At 43.9% G+C, this 21,615-nt stretch overlaps 1 protein-coding gene across 1 annotated transcript in view; it reads left to right on the forward strand.

Moving 5' to 3' along the window:
- The first annotated feature begins 517 nt into the window (after positions 1 to 517).
- LEPROT (leptin receptor overlapping transcript) overlaps positions 518 to 21,615 on the forward strand; it is a 41,288-nt gene continuing 20,190 nt past the window's right edge. Inside the window, exons 1-2 of the mRNA XM_063427892.1 lie at positions 518 to 611; positions 20,424 to 20,499. Of these exons, the coding sequence (XP_063283962.1) occupies positions 596 to 611; positions 20,424 to 20,499 (92 nt within the window). The 5' untranslated portion in view covers positions 518 to 595. The remainder of the gene's footprint in view (positions 612 to 20,423; positions 20,500 to 21,615) is intronic.

Here is a 21,615-nt window from a genome sequence, read left to right on the forward strand (position 1 = left end):
ACTCAGTAAGTATCACAGTGTGAGCCCCTCTCCACGCACTCACTGAGTGTCCCAGTGTCAGCCCCTCTCCCCGCACTCACTGAGTGTCCCAGTGTCAGCCCCTCTCCCCGCACTCACTGAGTGTCCCAGTGTCAGCCCCTCCCCCCGCACTCAGTATCACAGTGTGAGCTCCCCTCCCCACACTCAGTGAGTATCACAGTGTGAGCCCCTTTCCCCGCACTCACTGAGTATCACAGTGTCAGCCCCTATCCCCGCACTCAGTATCACAGTGTGAGCTCCCCTCCCCACACTCAGCGAGTATCACAGTGTGAGCCCCTTTCCCTGCACTCACTGAGTATCACAGTGACAGCCCCTATCCCCGCACTCACTAAGTATCACAGAGTCAGCCCCCCTTATTTAGTTTCACTCTGTGACCCAATCCCTCTAGCTCGCTGTGTAAGTGACAGCCCTGGAGAGCAATCCGGAGGGGCCCCGCCTGAGTAGGGGCAGGACCAGGGGCCACTCACCAACCCCCTGACAGACACTTCCTGCTTCCTCCCTGTGTGAGTCAGGAAGCAGACTCAGTAAACACTCAAACTCAACTCCTGCTCCAGACATGGCTGGCATTAAAGGTACTGTCTCATTCCTTTCACTCACACTCCGTGAGTTTGCCCTCATCTAGTACAGTGCTGCACTCCTGCTATTGTAATGAGATCCAACCTGATCAACTCCCTATACAGGGGGTCTATTAACCCTTTGTGCTCCAGGCTGGGCTGCAGCAACAAGTATGCTTTGCATTACTTATTGGCATTGCAAGAGTTAACCCCTAGCTGGCTCTGAAGAATTATCACCTAGCTAACATGGAATAGTTAACCCCTAGCTGGCTCTGAAGGATTATCCCCTAGCTAACATGGGAGGGTTAACCCCTAGCTGGCTCTGAAGGATTATCCCCTAGCTAACATGGGAGAGTTAACCCCTAGCTGGCTCTGAAGGATTATCCCCTAGCTAACATGGAAGAGTTAACCCCTAGCTGGCTCTGAAGGATTATCCCCGAGTTAACCCCTAGCTGGCTCTGACGGATTATTCCCTAGCTAACATGGAAGAGTTAACCCCTAGCTGGCTCTGAAGGATTATCCCCTAGCTAACATGGAAGAGTTAACCCCTAGCTGGCTCTGAAGGATTATCCCCGAGTTAACCCCTAGCTGGCTCTGAAGGATTATCCCCGAGTTAACCCCTAGCTGGCTCTGAAGGATTATCCCCTAGCTAACATGGAAGAGTTAACCCCTAGCTGGCTCTGAAGGATTATCCCCTAGCTAACATGGAAGAGTTAACCCCTAGCTGGCTCTGAAGGATTATCCCCTAGCTAACATGGAAGAGTTAACCCCTAGCTGGCTCTGAAGGATTATCCCTTAGCTAACATGGAAGAGTTAACCCCTAGCTGGCTCTGACGGATTATCCCCTAGCTAACATGGAAGAGTTAACCCCTAGCTGGCTCTGAAGGATTATCCCCTAGCTAACATGGAAGAGTTAACCCCTAGCTGGCTCTGAAGGATTATCCCTTAGCTAACATGGAAGAGCTAACCCCTAGCTGGCTCTGAAGGATTATCCCCTAGCTAACATGGAAGAGTTAACCCCTAGCTGGCTCTGAAGGATTATCCCCTAGCTAACATGGACGAGTTAACCCCTAGCTGGCTCTGAAGGATTATCCCCGAGTTAACCCCTAGCTGGCTCTGACGGATTATCCCCTAGCTAACATGGAAGAGTTAACCCCTAGCTGGCTCTGAAGGATTATCCCCTAGCTAACATGGAAGAGTTAACCCCTAGCTGGCTCTGAAGGATTATCCCCTAGCTAACATGGAAGAGTTAACCCCTAGCTGGCTCTGAAGGATTATCCCCGAGTTAACCCCTAGCTGGCTCTGACGGATTATCCCCTAGCTAACATGGAAAAGTTAACCCCTAGCTGGCTCTGAAGGATTATCCCCTAGCTAACATGGAAGAGTTAACCCCTAGCTGGCTCTGAAGGATTATCCCCTAGCTAACATGGAAGAGTTAACCCCTAGCTGGCTCTGAAGGATTATCCCCTAGCTAACATGGACGAGTTAACCCCTAGCTGGCTCTAAAGAGTAATCATTGGCTAACCTTAATACATCAACCCCTATCATGCATAGACAAGTTAACCCCTAGTTAGCCTTGACTAGGTAACCCCTAACTAGCTTAGACAAGTTAACCCCAAGCTAGCCTTTGAGCGTTAACCCCTAGTTGGCCTGTAAGACTTAACTCCTAGCTGGCCTTAAATAGTTAACCCTGTAAATTGAGTCAATTTGATATTCTGGGTCTTATGCTTTTATTAACCCTGCCAGTATGTCTGATCTCCAAAACAAAACGCCCGAAATATTTTTGTTTTAAAAGTAGAAGGTTATGGGAAAGGCTACAGAAATATTCTGAATACACAGACATTTATTTGTTATTTAAAAATAAATAAATAAAGCAAGAGTCATGTAATGTATTCCTCCCCTATCTAGATTATTATTTTAAAAATAGTTTTTAGTGACAGTTGTCCTTTAAGAACAAAGGCAGCTGTCCAAGTTCAGAATCGAAACAAAACCTACAATTTGTGCTATGTGTTTGTTCAACAGTAATTTTATTTTATTTTTCTTTAAAGGAATAATAATTTTTGAAAAAGTTATATTTATTTTATAAATGTTAGAATGTTTCTTTTTAGTGTAGATTACTACAAGTACCATAACCACCGCTACCCGCCTACCTTTCTCTCACCAATGAGCGAAGCTCTGCACTGCTATCCTAAAATGGTTTGACTACTTACAATAGGGAAGTGCCAGCGCACTCCTGGCACCATAACCACTACAACTCACTGCCACTTTTTTCTTTATATATATATATATATATATATATATATATATTTATCTGTTCTACCGTGTGCCGGATCTCAGTATCCTGGGGGCAGCCATTTTGTTCTCCCCCTTTTGTCTGCTGTTTGCCCTCCTGGTTGATTATACTGATGAATTGTGGGTAAATTAATTTGTCGACTTGCGTAATCTCTGCTCATTGTCAACGTGATTGCTTTACATATGTAAAACATTTCCTTATGCTTATTATGAAAATGAGAGCCCTCAGGAAAAATAATAATAATAATATATTCAGTCACAAGGAGATTCATAGAAGCAGATTAGATAAAGTTTATTTTTGATAACGGAGCCATTTTATGGAGGTAGTGTCCCATGTTAATGTCTGTGTGATATGCACCAGACGTGTTTCGAACAAATGTAAACATTGCAGTTTCAGTACGACCTCACTCTTCCTGTTTTTTTGTTCAGTACATACGATTTATAATCATATTATAATTATCCCCCTGTGCTAGGTATATGGCAACCTTTTTTTGTAACATGTTCTTTTAACACTCTTAACCAGTGAATGCTGTTTAAACCTGGTACCATACCAGCTCAGACTGGAAGGGCTGCGATTTGTCCCACGCAGCGCAGTGGGTGTCAAACTGTTTGTAACTGCTGTAGTGGTTATGGTGTCTTAGAGTGTCATTTTAACTGAAAATTAAATTGTAACATCTAGGCTCAAAATATAGGAGAATTGCATTTTTTTTCCTTCAAATTGGCTATTGTTGCCTAAATTTTGGAATTTTGATTTCAATTTAATATAGTTTAGTGTTCAAGAGATACCATATTTTTCGGTATATAGGATGCAGTTTTTTTTTACCAGTTGGAGAGGGAGCCCAAGTCTGTACTTCCCCTGAGTTCTCTGTCGCACGAACCTGGCCTGTCAGATTGTTGCAGCGGGTTACCATGGCAATGCTTCGAAGTGGCGCAATGCCAGGGCTTGCACCCGGCAGAGTTGCAAGCTAGAAACCTATAGTAGCACCTGACCACCAGGGGATTTATAGCAGTAGCTTTTACCACCAGACAATTGTGTCCCCCTCACTGGAAAGAGGTAAGAGGCACACACATTAAATAAATCTGAAGTAAAAGTATAAAGCTGCACCTCTCAACCCCCTCAAATCTACACACGCACCTCAAATCTGCATCCACTATGCACACACTGCATTCTCTACACACACAATTCCTCCCTTACAGACACTGCATGAACTAAACACACAGCCACTGTATCCCCTACTCACATTAAATTCCTTACACACACTTTATCCTCTATATACACATAGACACTGTATCGCCTACACACATTAAGTTCCTTTCACATACACATATACTATCCCCTACACTCATATGCTATATCCCTCTATGCCCATACAGGCTATATACCCATACACGCTATATATGCTATATCCCTCCTATAATCATACACGCTATATATGCTGTATCCCTCCTATACACATACACGCTATATATGTTATACCTATCTATATTCATAGACGCTATATATGCTATACCCCTCTATATTCATATATGCTATATCCCTCTATACCCATACACGCTATATATGCTATGACCCTCTATACGCATACACGCTATATATGCTGTATCCCTCCTATACCCATAACGCTATATATGCTATACCCCTCTATACCCATACACGCTATATATGCTATATCCCTCTATACCCATACACGCTATATATGCTATATCCCTCTGTACCCATACACGCTATACCCCTCTATATTCATACACGCTATATATGCTATACCCCTCTATATTTATACACGCTATATATGCTATATCCCTATATATTTATACACGCTATATATGCTATATCCCTATATATTTATGCACGCTATATATGCTATATCCCTCTATATTCATACACGCTATATATGCTATACCCCTCTATACCCATACACGCTATATATGCTATACCCCTCTATACCCATACACGCTATATATGCTATATCCCTCCTATACTCATACACGCTATATATGCTATATCCCTCTGTACCCATACACGCTATATATATGCTATACCCCTCTGTACCCATACACGCTATATATGCTATACCCCTCTATATCCATACACGCTATATATGCTATATCCTTCTATACCCATACACGCTATATATGCTATACCCCTCTATACCCATACACGCTATATATGCTATATCCCTCTATACCCATACACGCTATATATGCTATATCCCTCTATACCCATACACGCTATATATGCTATGACCCTCTATACCCATACACGCTATATATGCTATACCCCTCTATACCCATACACGCTATATATGCTATATCCCTCTATACCCATACACGCTATATATGCTATATCCCTCTATACCCATACACGCTATATATGCTATACCCCTCTATATTCATACACGCTATATATGCTATACCCCTATATATTTATACACGCTATATATGCTATATCCCTATATATTTATGCACGCTATATATGCTATATCCCTCTATATTCATACACGCTATATATGCTATACCCCTCTATACCCATACACGCTATATATGCTATACCCCTCTATACCCATACACGCTATATATGCTATATCCCTCCTATACTCATACACGCTATATATGCTATATCCCTCTGTACCCATACACGCTATATATGCTATACCCCTCTGTACCCATACACGCTATATATGCTATACCCCTCTATATCCATACACGCTATATATGCTATATCCTTCTATATCCATACACGCTATATATGCTATATCCTTCTATACCCATACACGCTATATATGCTATACCCCTCTATACCCATACACGCTATATATGCTATATCCCTCTATACCCATACACGCTATATATGCTATATCCCTCTATACCCATACACGCTATATATGCTATGACCCTCTATACCCATACACGCTATATATGCTATATCCCTCTATACCCATACACGCTATATATGCTATATTCCTCTATACCCATACACGCTATATATGCTATATCCCTCTATACCCATACACGCTATATATGCTATATCCCTCTATACCCATACACGCTATATATGCTATATCCCTCTATACCCATACACGCTATATATGCTATATCCCTCTATACCCATACACGCTATATATGCTATACCCCTCTATATTCATACACGCTATATATGCTATACCCCTATATATTTATACACGCTATATATGCTATATCCCTATATATTTATGCACGCTATATATGCTATATCCCTCTATATTCATACACGCTATATATGCTATACCCCTCTATACCCATACACGCTATATATGCTATACCCCTCTATACCCATACACGCTATATATGCTATATCCCTCTGTACCCATACACGCTATATATGCTATACCCCTCTGTACCCATACACGCTATATATGCTATATCCTTCTATATCCATACACGCTATATATGCTATATCCTTCTATACCCATACACGCTATATATGCTATACCCCTCTATACCCATACACGCTATATATGCTATATCCCTCTATACCCATACACGCTATATATGCTATATCCCTCTATACCCATACACGCTATATATGCTATGACCCTCTATACCCATACACGCTATATATGCTATATCCCTCTATACCCATACACGCTATATATGCTATATTCCTCTATACCCATACACGCTATATATGCTATATCCCTCTATACCCATACACGCTATATATGCTATATCCCTCTATACCCATACACGCTATATATGCTATGACCCTCTATACCCATACACGCTATATATGCTATATCCCTCTATACCCATACACGCTATATATGCTATATCCCTCTAAACCCATACACGCTATATATGCTATATCCCTCTAAACCCATACACGCTATATATGCTATACCCCTCTATATTCATACACGCTATATATGCTATACCCCTCTATATTCATACACGCTAAATATGCTATACCCCTATATATTTATGCACGCTATATATGCTATATCCCTCTATATTCATACACGCTATATATGCTATATCCCTCCTATACTCATACACGCTATATATGCTATATCCCTCTATATTCATACACGCTATATATGCTATACCCCTCTATATTCATACACGCTATATATGCTATACCCCTCTATACCCATACACGCTATATATGCTATACCCCTCTATACCCATACACGCTATATATGCTATATCCCTCCTATACTCATACACGCTATATATGCTATATCCCTCTGTACCCATACACGCTATATATGCTATATCCCTCTGTACCCATACACGCTATATATGCTATACCCCTCTGTACCCATACACGCTATATATGCTATACCCCTCTATATCCATACACGCTATATATGCTATATCCTTCTATACCCATACACGCTATATATGCTATATCCCTCCTATACCCATACACGCTATATATGCTATATCCCTCCTATACCCATACACGCTATATATGCTATATCCCTCCTATACCCATACACGCTATATATTCTATATCCCTCCTATACCCATACATGCTATATATGTTATACTCCTCTATACCCATACACGCTATATATGCTATATCCCTCCTATACTCATACACGCTATATATGCTATATCCCTCTGTACCCATACACGCTATATATGCTATACCCCTCTGTACCCATACACGCTATATATGCTATACCCCTCTATATCCATACACGCTATATATGCTATATCCTTCTATATCCATACACGCTATATATGCTATATCCTTCTATACCCATACACGCTATATATGCTATACCCCTCTATACCATACACGCTATATATGCTATATCCCTCTATACCCATACACGCTATATATGCTATATCCCTCTATACCCATACACGCTATATATGCTATGACCCTCTATACCCATACACGCTATATATGCTATATCCCTCTATACCCATACACGCTATATATGCTATATTCCTCTATACCCATACACGCTATATATGCTATATCCCTCTATACCCATACACGCTATATATGCTATATCCCTCTATACCCATACACGCTATATATGCTATATCCCTCTATACCCATACACGCTATATATGCTATGACCCTCTATACCCATACACGCTATATATGCTATATCCCTCTATACCCATACACGCTATATATGCTATATCCCTCTATACCCATACACGCTATATATGCTATATCCCTCTAAACCCATACACGCTATATATGCTATACCCCTCTATATTCATACACGCTATATATGCTATACCCCTCTATATTCATACACGCTAAATATGCTATACCCCTATATATTTATACACGCTATATATGCTATATCCCTATATATTTATGCACGCTATATATGCTATATCCCTCTATACCCATACACGCTATATATGCTATATCCCTCTATACCCATACACGCTATATATGCTATGACCCTCTATACCCATACACGCTATATATGCTATATCCCTCTATACCCATACACGCTATATATGCTATATCCCTCTATACCCATACACGCTATATATGCTATATCCCTCTAAACCCATACACGCTATATATGCTATACCCCTCTATATTCATACACGCTATATATGCTATACCCCTCTATATTCATACACGCTAAATATGCTATACCCCTATATATTTATACACGCTATATATGCTATATCCCTATATATTTATGCACGCTATATATGCTATATCCCTCTATATTCATACACGCTATATATGCTATATCCCTCTATATTCATACACGCTATATATGCTATACCCCTCTATATTCATACACGCTATATATGCTATACCCCTCTATACCCATACACGCTATATATGCTATACCCCTCTATACCCATACACGCTATATATGCTATATCCCTCCTATACTCATACACGCTATATATGCTATATCCCTCTGTACCCATACACGCTATATATGCTATATCCCTCTGTACCCATACACGCTATATATGCTATACCCCTCTGTACCCATACACGCTATATATGCTATACCCCTCTGTACCCATACACGCTATATATGCTATACCCCTCTATATCCATACACGCTATATATGCTATATCCTTCTATACCCATACACGCTATATATGCTATATCCCTCCTATACCCATACACGCTATATATGCTATATCCCTCCTATACCCATACACGCTATATATGCTATATCCCTCCTATACCCATACACGCTATATATTCTATATCCCTCCTATACCCATACACGCTATATATGTTATACTCCTCTATACCCATAAACGCTATATATGCTATACTCCTCTATACCCATACACGCTATATATGCTATATCCCTCTGTACCCATACACGCTATATATGCTATACCCCTCTTTGCCGATACACGCTATATATGCTATACCCCTCTATACCCATACACGCTATATATGCTATACCCCTCTATACCCATACACGCTATATATGCTATATCCCTCCTATACCATACACGCTATATATGTTATATCCCTCCTATACCCATACACGCTATATATGCTATATCCCTCCTATACCCATACACGCTATATATGCTATATCCCTCCTATACCATACACGCTATATATGCTATATCCCTCCTATACCATACACGCTATATATGCTATATCCCTCCTGTAACGGTATGCGGTATAACCGTCCACGACATCCGTTGGTATCTTCAGGAAATCCACAGTCAGAGTAGGAAGCAAGGCAATATTCCCAATCCTCCCAATAACCGGACGAAACACAGTTTGGGAGTCAACTAACTCGGTTTATTCACAAGCAGCGTATTTATACAGTTCCCCATGCAAGGGGTTTCCACACAGATCATCCAGGGGATTTCTCCCAACATGCATTGTGACTTTCCCAACAGGCATTGCGACACGAGAGGGATACTCCCACTAAAATGGACGATTAAGTGGATTATCCCCTCGTGTAGCAAAACCGACAATTGACTCTAAAATCCATAATTCACATAATATTCGGTACTTTGGAATAATCGAACGTTCGGTAGATAGCTGGGGTCGGAGCGCACACTTTGTGAGAATACCGCTCCGATCCCAGCTGAATTGACCGAACGCCGCACATAATACATTTAAACATGAAAGTTGGTTTAAAAGTACCGAATAAGTACGGGACATATAATGTACCGAACGCGGAACTCCCGAACGCTCTGGAAACCCAGCGGGGCTCGGATCATCGAGTAGCCGTTTTCAAGTCCAGGCTCTCGACGACCGAACACCGCTGCAGAGACAAAGGATCCAAGATGGCCGACCGCCGCATGGTCGGTATTGGATCGACGGCCACCTAGGAGAGCCCTTAATTACCGATTGCAACAATGTTGCAATCGGTTACTTGGTACCACACGACTTGGGAGTGTGTGGTCGACCTGGGGAGCCCGTATTCGTACGGCGAATGGCCAGGATAGCCGTGTTTTCGTCGTATGAATGCTGGTACGCTGGCAGCGTACGGCTGCCAGCGTGCGAACGGCCATAGCACAATACATACACATTTAACGGAACACATCATACAGTCAGCCTACGGACAACCTATACTGCATATAGTCCAGAAGTGGCTAGATTTGCCACAATGCTCCCCCAGAACCAAGCCGGCATACACAGTCTGATCCCAACGGATCGGCTTGGGGATGTCCGGGAGAGTACTCACAGATCACTTTTCGAGTTCAGTCTGTCTGGATAACCCGTCAGCGTTACCGTTTTGTTTTCCGGGCCGATAGTGAATGGTAAAGTCAAAGGGCTGCAGCGCCAAACTCCAGCGCAGCAGCCGGGCATTGTCCCCAGATACACGGTTCAGCCACACTAACGGGTTGTGATCTGTGAGTAAGGAAAAAGGTTGTCCGTACAAATATGGCTGTAACTTTTTGAGGGCCCACACCACGGCCAGGCATTCTTTCTCGATGGCAGCGTAGCTCACTTCACGCGGTAGTAACTTGCGGCTTAGGTAAGCTACGGGGTGTTCTCCGCCATCGGCTCCCACTTGGCTCAGTACTGCTCCCAATCCAAACATTGAAGCGTCTGTGTGAACAAGAAATCTTTTAGTTGGATCAGGAGCAGTCAACACAGGGGCATTAGTTAGAGCCGTTTTGAGTTGCTGGAATGCCTGCTCACACTCTGGGGCCCAGACAACCTGTCGGGGAAGGTTCTTTTTAGTCAAGTCCGTCAGGGGTTTGGCCAGGGTGCTATAGTCTGGAACAAACTTCCGGTAGTAGCCGGCCGTCCCTAAAAACGCCAGCACCTGAGTCTTAGTCCTGGGGGTAGGCCACTTTGCTACGGCCTCAATCTTGGCTGGCTCGGGTCTCTGCTGCCCACACCCTACTCGGTGTCCCAGATACTGCACCTCAGCCATACCTATGTGGCACTTGCTAGGCTTTAACGTTAACCCAGCCTCCCCAATACGATCTAGGATCGCCCCTATGTGGTGTAGGTGGTCCTCCCAGGTCTGGCTAAAGATGGCTATGTCATCTAGATAGGCACAGGCATACTCTTGGAACCCGTCCAGTAGCCGATCTACCATCCGCTGAAAGGTAGCCGGAGCGTTTTTCATTCCGAAGGGCATGACCTTGAAATGGTACAGGCCAAACGGAGTGACAAACGCCGACTTGGGGACGGCGTCATCGGCTAGTGGAATTTGCCAGTATCCCTTACACAAATCAATGGTAGTGAGATACTGGCCCCGTGCCATCTTATCTAACAGCTCGTCTATCCGGGGCATCGGGTAGGCATCAGACACCGTTTTGTCATTTAGCCTCCGGTAGTCGACACAGAACCGAGTGGTGCCATCCTTTTTCGGTACTAGGACTACCGGCGATGCCCAGGGGCTATCGGAGGGTTCGATAACCCCTAGCTGTAACATCTCATCTAGCTCGGCTTTCATATGGGTACGGACGGATTCCGGAACCCTATATGGAGCCTGTCTCATAGGTAGCTGTCCCAGGGTGTCTACTCGGTGAGTGGCTAGCGGAGTGTAACCAGGTAAATTGGAGAAGGTAGCCCCTTTGGCTTCGATCAGCGCTTGTACCTGGGCACGCTCATGGGCGCTTAGCCGCTCCCCCAGCTGAACTCCCTGGGAGGGCTCTATCGGTGCCTCGGGTTCTAGTAGGTCAGGTAAGGGTAGGTTCTCCTGATCCTCTAAGGAGGAGGCGCAGATGGCCGTCACATCCTCGATCCTCTCATGGTAGGGTTTGAGCAGGTTCACGTGGAGCATGCGTCTCTTCCCTACCCCTGAGCAGGGGCCGATCACATAGGTAGTGTCGCATCGCTGCTCCACTACCTGGTATGGGCCTTGCCAGATGGCCTGCAGCTTGTCTGTGCGGACAGGTTTTAAAATTAAAACCTTCTGTCCCACCTGAAAGCTGCGGTCTCGGGCTCCTCTATCGTACCAGCGTCGCTGTCGTTGCTGGGCCGCCTGGAGGTTGGTGTGTACAGCCTGAGTGAGCGCCTCCAGACGGTCCCTGAATTCCAGGACGTATGATATGATAGGGGTCTCGTTGGTAGTACTCTCTCCCTCCCAATGTTCCCTAATTAAGTTCAAGGGTCCCCGCACCCTCCTCCCAAATAGTAATTCAAACGGGGAGAATCCGGTCGACTCCTGGGGAACCTCTCTATAAGCAAAGAGTAGGTGAGGTAGAAACCTCTCCCAGTCTTTGTGGGTCTCCCCGAACGTCCGAAGCATCTGCTTCAGTGTCCCGTTGAACCTCTCACATAACCCATTGGACTGGGGGTGGTAGGCGGAATTAACTATTGGCTTAATGCCACATACCTTCCACATATGTTGAGTAACTTCGGCCGTAAACTGGGTACCTCGGTCCGAGATTATCTCTTGGGGGAACCCTACCCGGGAAAACACTTTCATTAATGCCTCCGCTACGGTCTCGGCATGTATATTAGTGAGGGCCACAGCTTCGGGGTACCTGGTGGCGTAATCCACTACAGTCAGAATGTACCTTTTGCCAGAGGGACTGGGTTTTGGCAGGGGCCCTACGATATCTACCGCTACGCGGCTGAAGGGCTCTGCGATAATGGGTAGGGGACATAGCTTGGCCTTGTGGCGATCCCCTCGTTTACCTACTCTCTGACATACGTCGCAAGAGGTGCAATACTGGCGCACATCCTGCGAGATGCCGGGCCAGAAGAAGGCATGCGTTAAGCGGTACCGGGTACGGGTCATCCCTAGGTGTCCTGACAAGGGAATGTCATGGGCAATTCTAAGCAGCTCCTGTCTATACTTTTGCGGTACCACTAGCTGCTTGTTAGTCAGGGTGACAGACCCCCCCACATCTTTAGTCGTGACACGGTATAACAACTCCTTCTCCCAGATGTACCGCTCCCCCTCTAGCCCGGTTTGGTCTGTTTGTGCCCGGTCCCTATATACTTGGAGGGTGGGATCGGTCTGGACTTCGGTCGCAAAGGTAGTCGGGGTATCCCAGGACATGGGGGTCGGTTGGGGAGCATGGTCTCTTACCTGAGCCTCAGAGTGTATCGGTGTAGCCGTGGTGCGAGCCTGTTGCCGGGTGGTTACGGGGTGTGCCTCCTGATAGGGAGTCTGGGGAATAAAAGCGGAAGTCATTTGGCCTAAGTCATTCCCCAGCACAACATCTGCAGGTAAATTTTGCATAAGCCCTACTTCCACAGTCCCCTCTCCCACACCCCAATCCAAGTGTACTTTGGCAGTCGGTAGCCGGTATACTGCTCCCCCGGCCACCCGTACTGCCACTGACCCGCCAGTGTGGGTTGCGCCCGGGACCAAATGTGGTGCAACCAAAGTCAAAGTGGCTCCCGAATCCCTGAGCCCTTGTACCTCCTTGCCCTCTAGGGTTACTAGCTGCCGATGATGTTGTCGGTTGTCGGTGGCTCGGACCGACATTACTTCGTGGAGCACCCCTAGCGGCTCCTCAACTTGAGCGCTCAGCAATTCTTGGGTGACGGGGGCTACCTGGTAATGGTGTGCAGCAGCCCTTGGTGCCAAATTTTGTCGCACCTGATTCCAAGCCTGCCGGCTCCGGTTTTGGGTGCACTCCCGAGAAATGTGTCCCCACTGCTTGCAGGTGTGACACTGAATGTTAGCCCGGCCGTTGTATCGGGAGGGGGGTGGTGGAGTATTCAGTGCTGGCCTGTGCAGGGGTACGGTGGGGCCGGTAGGAGTAAAATTATGGGGTGGCCCGGTAATCCGAGGGAGGGCCTTATTCTGTGATCCGTGATGCCTCCGGGCATCAAAATGCTGATCCGCCAATCTAGCGGCTTCGGGTAGGGTGAGGGGTTTACGGTCTCTCACCCATTCTTGTGCGTCTGGGGACAAGCCATTAAAAAACTGCTCCAGTAGCATAAGCTGTCGTAACTCCTCCATATTAGTGGCGTTGCTGGCCTGTATCCATCCTTGCGATGCTTGATCCAGCTTGTGTGCCCACTCTGCGTGAGAATCTTTCTCCGGTTTGCGCAAGCCCCTGAACTTGCGCCGGTATGCTTCTGGGGTAATAGCATACCTCTCCAAGATCGCCCTCTTTACTTTAGGGTAATCTTTGCTGTCCTCTCGAGGTACAGCACGGTAGGCTTCAGCTGCCCTACCCGATAATTTACCGGCCAGCAGCGGTACCCATACTGCGGGTTCCAGATCGTGCAAATCGCACAGCCGCTCAAAATCCTGTAAGTACCCATCGATTTCGTCCTTTTCTTCACAAAACGCTTTAAAGGCGTGATGTGGGACTTTGGGCTTTATTTGTCCATAGGTGGAGGCAGTAACAGACTCTGCCCTAGGTGGGGTTGCTGGTGGGTTGGTTGCCAGCAGATAGTCCTGTACATCTGATATCATCACGGTCAGCATTTCCAACGATACTGGTTGCGGCAGAAACTCCAACCTGGTTCGTAGCTCTTTTTGGAATGGGGTCTCTTCCTTGGCTGGTGGAGGTGTAGCGCTGCGGGCTCTGTCTCCCTCCATTAGTTCAGCGATCAGCACAGCCTTAGATTTGTTGCTGGCTATCTTGCCCCTGGCTTCCAGTAGCTTTTTAAAGTCTGTCGTTTCAGTATGGTGTAGTCAATCTCCATACGAATTGCCCTTGCTTTCCTTGTTCGGTAGTTCCAGTTTACACGAACGCTGCTTTTTCGGCTGTAAGGTTCGGATCCCGTCGCTTGCCACCAATTGTAACGGTATGCGGTATAACCGTCCACGACATCCGTTGGTATCTTCAGGAAATCCACAGTCAGAGTAGGAAGCAAGGCAATATTCCCAATCCTCCCAATAACCGGACGAAACACAGTTTGGGAGTCAACTAACTCGGTTTATTCACAAGCAGCGTATTTATACAGTTCCCCATGCAAGGGGTTTCCACACAGATCATCCAGGGGATTTCTCCCAACATGCATTGTGACTTTCCCAACAGGCATTGCGACACGAGAGGGATACTCCCACTAAAATGGACGATTAAGTGGATTATCCCCTCGTGTAGCAAAACCGACAATTGACTCTAAAATCCATAATTCACATAATATTCGGTACTTTGGAATAATCGAACGTTCGGTAGATAGCTGGGGTCGGAGCGCACACTTTGTGAGAATACCGCTCCGATCCCAGCTGAATTGACCGAACGCCGCACATAATACATTTAAACATGAAAGTTGGTTTAAAAGTACCGAATAAGTACGGGACATATAATGTACCGAACGCGGAACTCCCGAACGCTCTGGAAACCCAGCGGGGCTCGGATCATCGAGTAGCCGTTTTCAAGTCCAGGCTCTCGACGACCGAACACCGCTGCAGAGACAAAGGATCCAAGATGGCCGACCGCCGCATGGTCGGTATTGGATCGACGGCCACCTAGGAGAGCCCTTAATTACCGATTGCAACAATGTTGCAATCGGTTACTTGGTACCACACGACTTGGGAGTGTGTGGTCGACCTGGGGAGCCCGTATTCGTACGGCGAATGGCCAGGATAGCCGTGTTTTCGTCGTATGAATGCTGGTACGCTGGCAGCGTACGGCTGCCAGCGTGCGAACGGCCATAGCACAATACATACACATTTAACGGAACACATCATACAGTCAGCCTACGGACAACCTATACTGCATATAGTCCAGAAGTGGCTAGATTTGCCACACCTCCTATACCCATACACGCTATATATGCTATATCCCTCTACCATACACGCTATAAATGCTATATCCCTCTATACCCATACACGCTATATATGCTATATCCCTCTATACCCATACACGCTATATATGCTATATCATTCTATACCCATACACGCTATATATGCTATACCTCTCTATATTCATAGACGCTATATCCTTCTATACCCATACACGCTATATATGCTATACCCCTCTATATCCATACACGCTATATATGCTATATCCTTCTATACCCATACACGCTATATATGCTATATCCCTCCTATACCCATACACGCTATATATGCTATATCCCTCCTATACCCATACACGCTATATATGCTATATCCCTCCTATACCCATACACGCTATATATTCTATATCCCTCCTATACCCATACACGCTATATATGTTATACTCCTCTATACCCATAAACGCTATATATGCTATATCCCTCTGTACCCATACACGCTATATATGCTATACCCCTCTTTACCGATACACGCTATATATGCTATACCCCTCTATACCCATACACGCTATATATGCTATATCCCTCCTATACCCATACACGCTATATATTCTATATCCCTCCTATACCCATACACGCTATATATGTTATACTCCTCTATACCCATACACGCTATATATGCTATATCCCTCTGTACCCATACACGCTATATATGCTATACCCCTCTTTACCGATACACGCTATATATGCTATACCCCTCTATACCCATACACGCTATATATGCTATATCCCTCCTATACCCATACACGCTATATATGCTATATCCCTCCTATACCATACACGCTATATATGCTATATCCCTCCTATACCCATACACGCTATATATGCTATATCCCTCCTATACCCATACACGCTATATATGCTATATCCCTCCTATACCATACACGCTATATATGCTATATCCCTCCTATACCATACACGCTATATATGCTATATCCCTCCTATACCCATACACGCTATATATGCTATATCCCTCTACCATACACGCTATAAATGCTATATCCCTCTATACCCATACACGCTATATATGCAATATCCCTCTATACCCATATATGCTATACCTCTCTATATTCATAGACGCTATATCCTTCTATACCCATACACACTATATATGCTATACCCCTCTATATCCATACACGCTATATATGCTATATCCTTCTATTCCCATACATGCTATATATGCTATATCCCTTCTATACCCATACACGCTATATATGTTATATCCCTCTATACCCATACACGCTATATATGCTATATCCCTCTATACCCATACACGCTATATATGCTATATCCCTCTATACCCATACACGCTATATATGCTATATACCTCTATACCCATACACGCTATATATGCTATATCCCTCCTATACCCATACACGCTATATATGCTATATCCCTCCTATACCCATACACGCTATATATGCTGTATCCCTCTATACCCATACACGCTATATATGCTGTATCCCTCTATACCCATACACGCTATATATGCTGTATCCCTCTATACCCATACACGCTATATATGCTGTATCCCTCTATACCCATACACGCTATATATGCTATATCCCTCTATACCCATACACGCTATATATGCTATATCCCTCTATACCCATACACGCTATATATGCTATATCCCTCTATACCCATACACGCTATATATGCTATATCCCTCTATACCCATACACGCTATATATGCTATATCCCTCTATACCCATACACGCTATATATGCTATATCCCTCTATACCCATACACGCTATATATGCTATATCCCTCTATATCCATACATGCTATACATGCTATATCCCTCTATCCTCTATACCCATACACGCTATATATGCTATATCCCTCTATACCCATACACGCTATATATATGCTATGACCCTCTATACCCATACACGCTATATATGCTATATCCTTCTATTCCCATACATGCTATATATGCTATATCCCTCTATACCCATACACGCTATATATGCTATACCCCTCTATACCCATACACGCTATATATGCTATATCCCTCCTATACCCATACACGCTATATATGCTATATCCCTCTATACCCATACACGCTATATATGCTATATCCCTCTATACCCATACACGCTATATATGCTATATCCCTCTATACCCATACACGCTATATATGCTATACCCCTCTATACCCATACACGCTATATATGCTATATCCCTCTATATCCATACACGCTATATATGCTATATCCCTCTATACCCATACACGCTATATATGCTATATCCCTCTACCATACACGCTATAAATGCTATATCCCTCTATACCCATACACGCTATATATGCAATATCCCTCTATACCCATACACGCTATATATGCTATATCCCTCTATACCCATACACGCTATATATGCTATATCCCTCTATACCCATACACGCTATATATGCTATATCCCTCTATACCCATACACGCTATATATGCTATATCCCTCTATACCCATACACGCTATATATGCTATATCCCTCTATACCCATACACGCTATATATGCTATATCCCTCTATACCCATACACGCTATATATGCTATATCCCTCTATATCCATACATGCTATACATGCTATATCCCTCTATCCTCTATACCCATACACGCTATATATGCTATATCCCTCTATACCCATACACGCTATATATATGCTATGACCCTCTATACCCATACACGCTATATATGCTATATCCTTCTATTCCCATACATGCTATATATGCTATATCCCTCTATACCCATACACGCTATATATGCTATACCCCTCTATACCCATACACGCTATATATGCTATATCCCTCCTATACCCATACACGCTATATATGCTATATCCCTCTATATCCATACACGCTATATATGCTATATCCCTCTATACCCATACACGCTATATATGCTATATCCCTCTATACCCATACACGCTATATATGCTATACCCCTCTATACCCATACACGCTATATATGCTATATCCCTCTATATCCATACACGCTATATATGCTATATCCCTCTATACCCATACACGCTATATATGCTATATCCCTCTATTCCCATACACGCTATATATGCTATATCCCTCTATATCCATACACGCTATATATGCTATATCCCTCCTATACCATACACGCTATATATGCTATATCCCTCTATTCCCATACACGCTATATATGCTATGACCCTCTATACCCATACACGCTATATATGCTATATCCCTCTATTCCCATACACGCTATATATGCTATATCCCTCTATACCCATACACGCTATATATGCTATATCCCTCTATTCCCATACACGCTACATGCTCTGTACACATAAACTAAAGTGTACGGTGATTATGGTACATGTTGTCTTATATTGTTTTTTCCTAAATGTCTAGTCAAAATATATGGGTGCAAGTTATATTGCAGCGCATTTTATATTCCGACGAATACAGTAACTCCCAAAATATATTGTAAGGCAGTCAAAGTTAACGTGAATATTTAGGGCAAAATAGCCGAAAACTGAACTCTGAATTGTAGTAAATGAAAATCTGGAAATGGCAAAATTAGACCGAAAATAGCTGGTCTGGTAAATTCTTCATCTCGGCTAGAAGTCCTAGATAGCTATGCTAGTCTAAATTGTGTTCTGCTGAATTTCAGGAGACGGCCCTTGAATTGAATTTCACATTTCATTCATATTTTTATTATTTATATAGCGCCAGCAAATTCCGTAGCGCCATTTCATCTGTGTTTTTTGTTTGGCTAATACTCTCCTATGCATTCCCTGCTATTCGGGAATACACGTTCTGGAATAACGTTGCACAACTGCAGTTTAGTTTTTCTGATATGGTTCCATCTATAATTCAACTCTTCACAAATGTGCACATTTTATTTTCCAGAATCAATAAATTTAATATATTATTATTATTATTTATAAACCGCCAACAAGTTCCGTAGCGCTGTACAATGGGTGGACTAACGGACGTCACTCACTATACAATAAACTGCTTTCTTGCTGTGATTTGTAGCCAGCTGTTTGTGACCAATTAACACGTTGGTTTATTTATGAAACAATGAATTGTGGAGTTTCAACCAGGCAAATTTAAACTTTTAGACTAAAATAATGAAACTATTGTAAAATACATCCAATTCTAATATATTTAGGTAAAGATTTTCTTTACCATTCTCTTTTCTCCATAAAACGATATTTATTAATCAGTTTGCCCCCCCTTCCTGCACTGTAAAAGTTAACCCCTAACTAATCCTTTTGACTGGTTGAGGGACATGGGAGTTGTATTCCTGGTATAGCATGGGCTGCCGGTCCACGCACTCTGACAATGCACAACAATGTATCTGCTGTTCAGTATATGTCCAGGATATGTCTACTTTGATACGGCTTTGTACCTGTTTGCAGCACTTGTCGGTTTGTCGTTTACTGGAGCCATTGGACTTACGTTTCTTATGCTGGGATGTGCCTTGGAAAGTTACAGGTAGGTTCTATGTGAAGCTTTGTATGTAACCTGTTGTTTGTGCTGCACAATGACATCACACCCACTATGATGTCATACTGGTTTAGGTTTGACTCTGTACTCCAGCACATTATATAGTTAGCTAAATACTGCAACTTCATGTCCTTTAAAATAAATAATAAATAAATAACTAGCCCATTCATTTTAGGGGACCGAAATAATTGGATTTCTGGTTGGTCTGTTGCTTTTTGGCGAAGAGTGAGCAGATCCCTGGTTTAGCTAGATTTTATTTACAATGTTGCATTCAGAATTTGTTCTTATCGCTTCACATCAGGAGCAAAGGTGGTTTATACCTTTTAACCCCTTAAAGGACCACTCTAGGCACCCAGACCACTTCAGCTTAATGAGGTGGTCTGGGTGCCAGGTCTTTCTAGGGTTAACCCATTTTTTCATAAACATAGCAGTTTCAGAGAAACTGCTATGTTTGTGAATGGGTTAAGCCTTCCCCTATTTCCTCTAGTGGCTGTCTCACTGACAGCCGCTAGAGGCGCTTGCGTGCTTCTCACTGTGATTTTCACAGTGAGAGCACGCCAGCGTCCATAGGAAAGCATTATGAATGCTTTCCTATGTGACCGGCTGAATGCGCGCGCAGCTCTTGCCGCGCGTGCGCATTCAGCCGACGGGGAGGAGAAGAGGCGGATCGGAGGAGGAGAGCAGCAGGAGAGCTCTCCGCCCAGCGCTGGAAAAAGGTAAGATTTAACCCCTTTCCCCTTTCCAGAGCCGGGCGGGAGGGGGTCCCTGAGGGTGGGGGCACCCTCAGGGCACTCTAGTGCCAGGAAAACGAGTATGTTTTCCTGGCACTAGAGTGGTCCTTTAAGGACCAAACTTCTGGAATAAAAGGGAATCGTGACACGTCACACATGTCATGTGTCCTTAAGGGGTTAAAGCAGATCTTTGTGAGACTGAACAATCAGAATTGATCGATTAGAGACTTACAGGGTTATTCACCAATGTGAGAATTGAGGGGAATTTTCAAACTGAATTTAAAGATAGAAATAGCCAGGTGCAATACAGAATTAACTTGGAAAATTTTGAATTCGGCTACTTTGGTTTAAATTTGAAGATTTGCTTTGATTT

This window comes from Pelobates fuscus, chromosome 7, assembly GCF_036172605.1.
Source record: "Pelobates fuscus isolate aPelFus1 chromosome 7, aPelFus1.pri, whole genome shotgun sequence".
In the NCBI taxonomy this organism is placed as follows: Eukaryota; Metazoa; Chordata; class Amphibia; order Anura; family Pelobatidae; genus Pelobates; species Pelobates fuscus.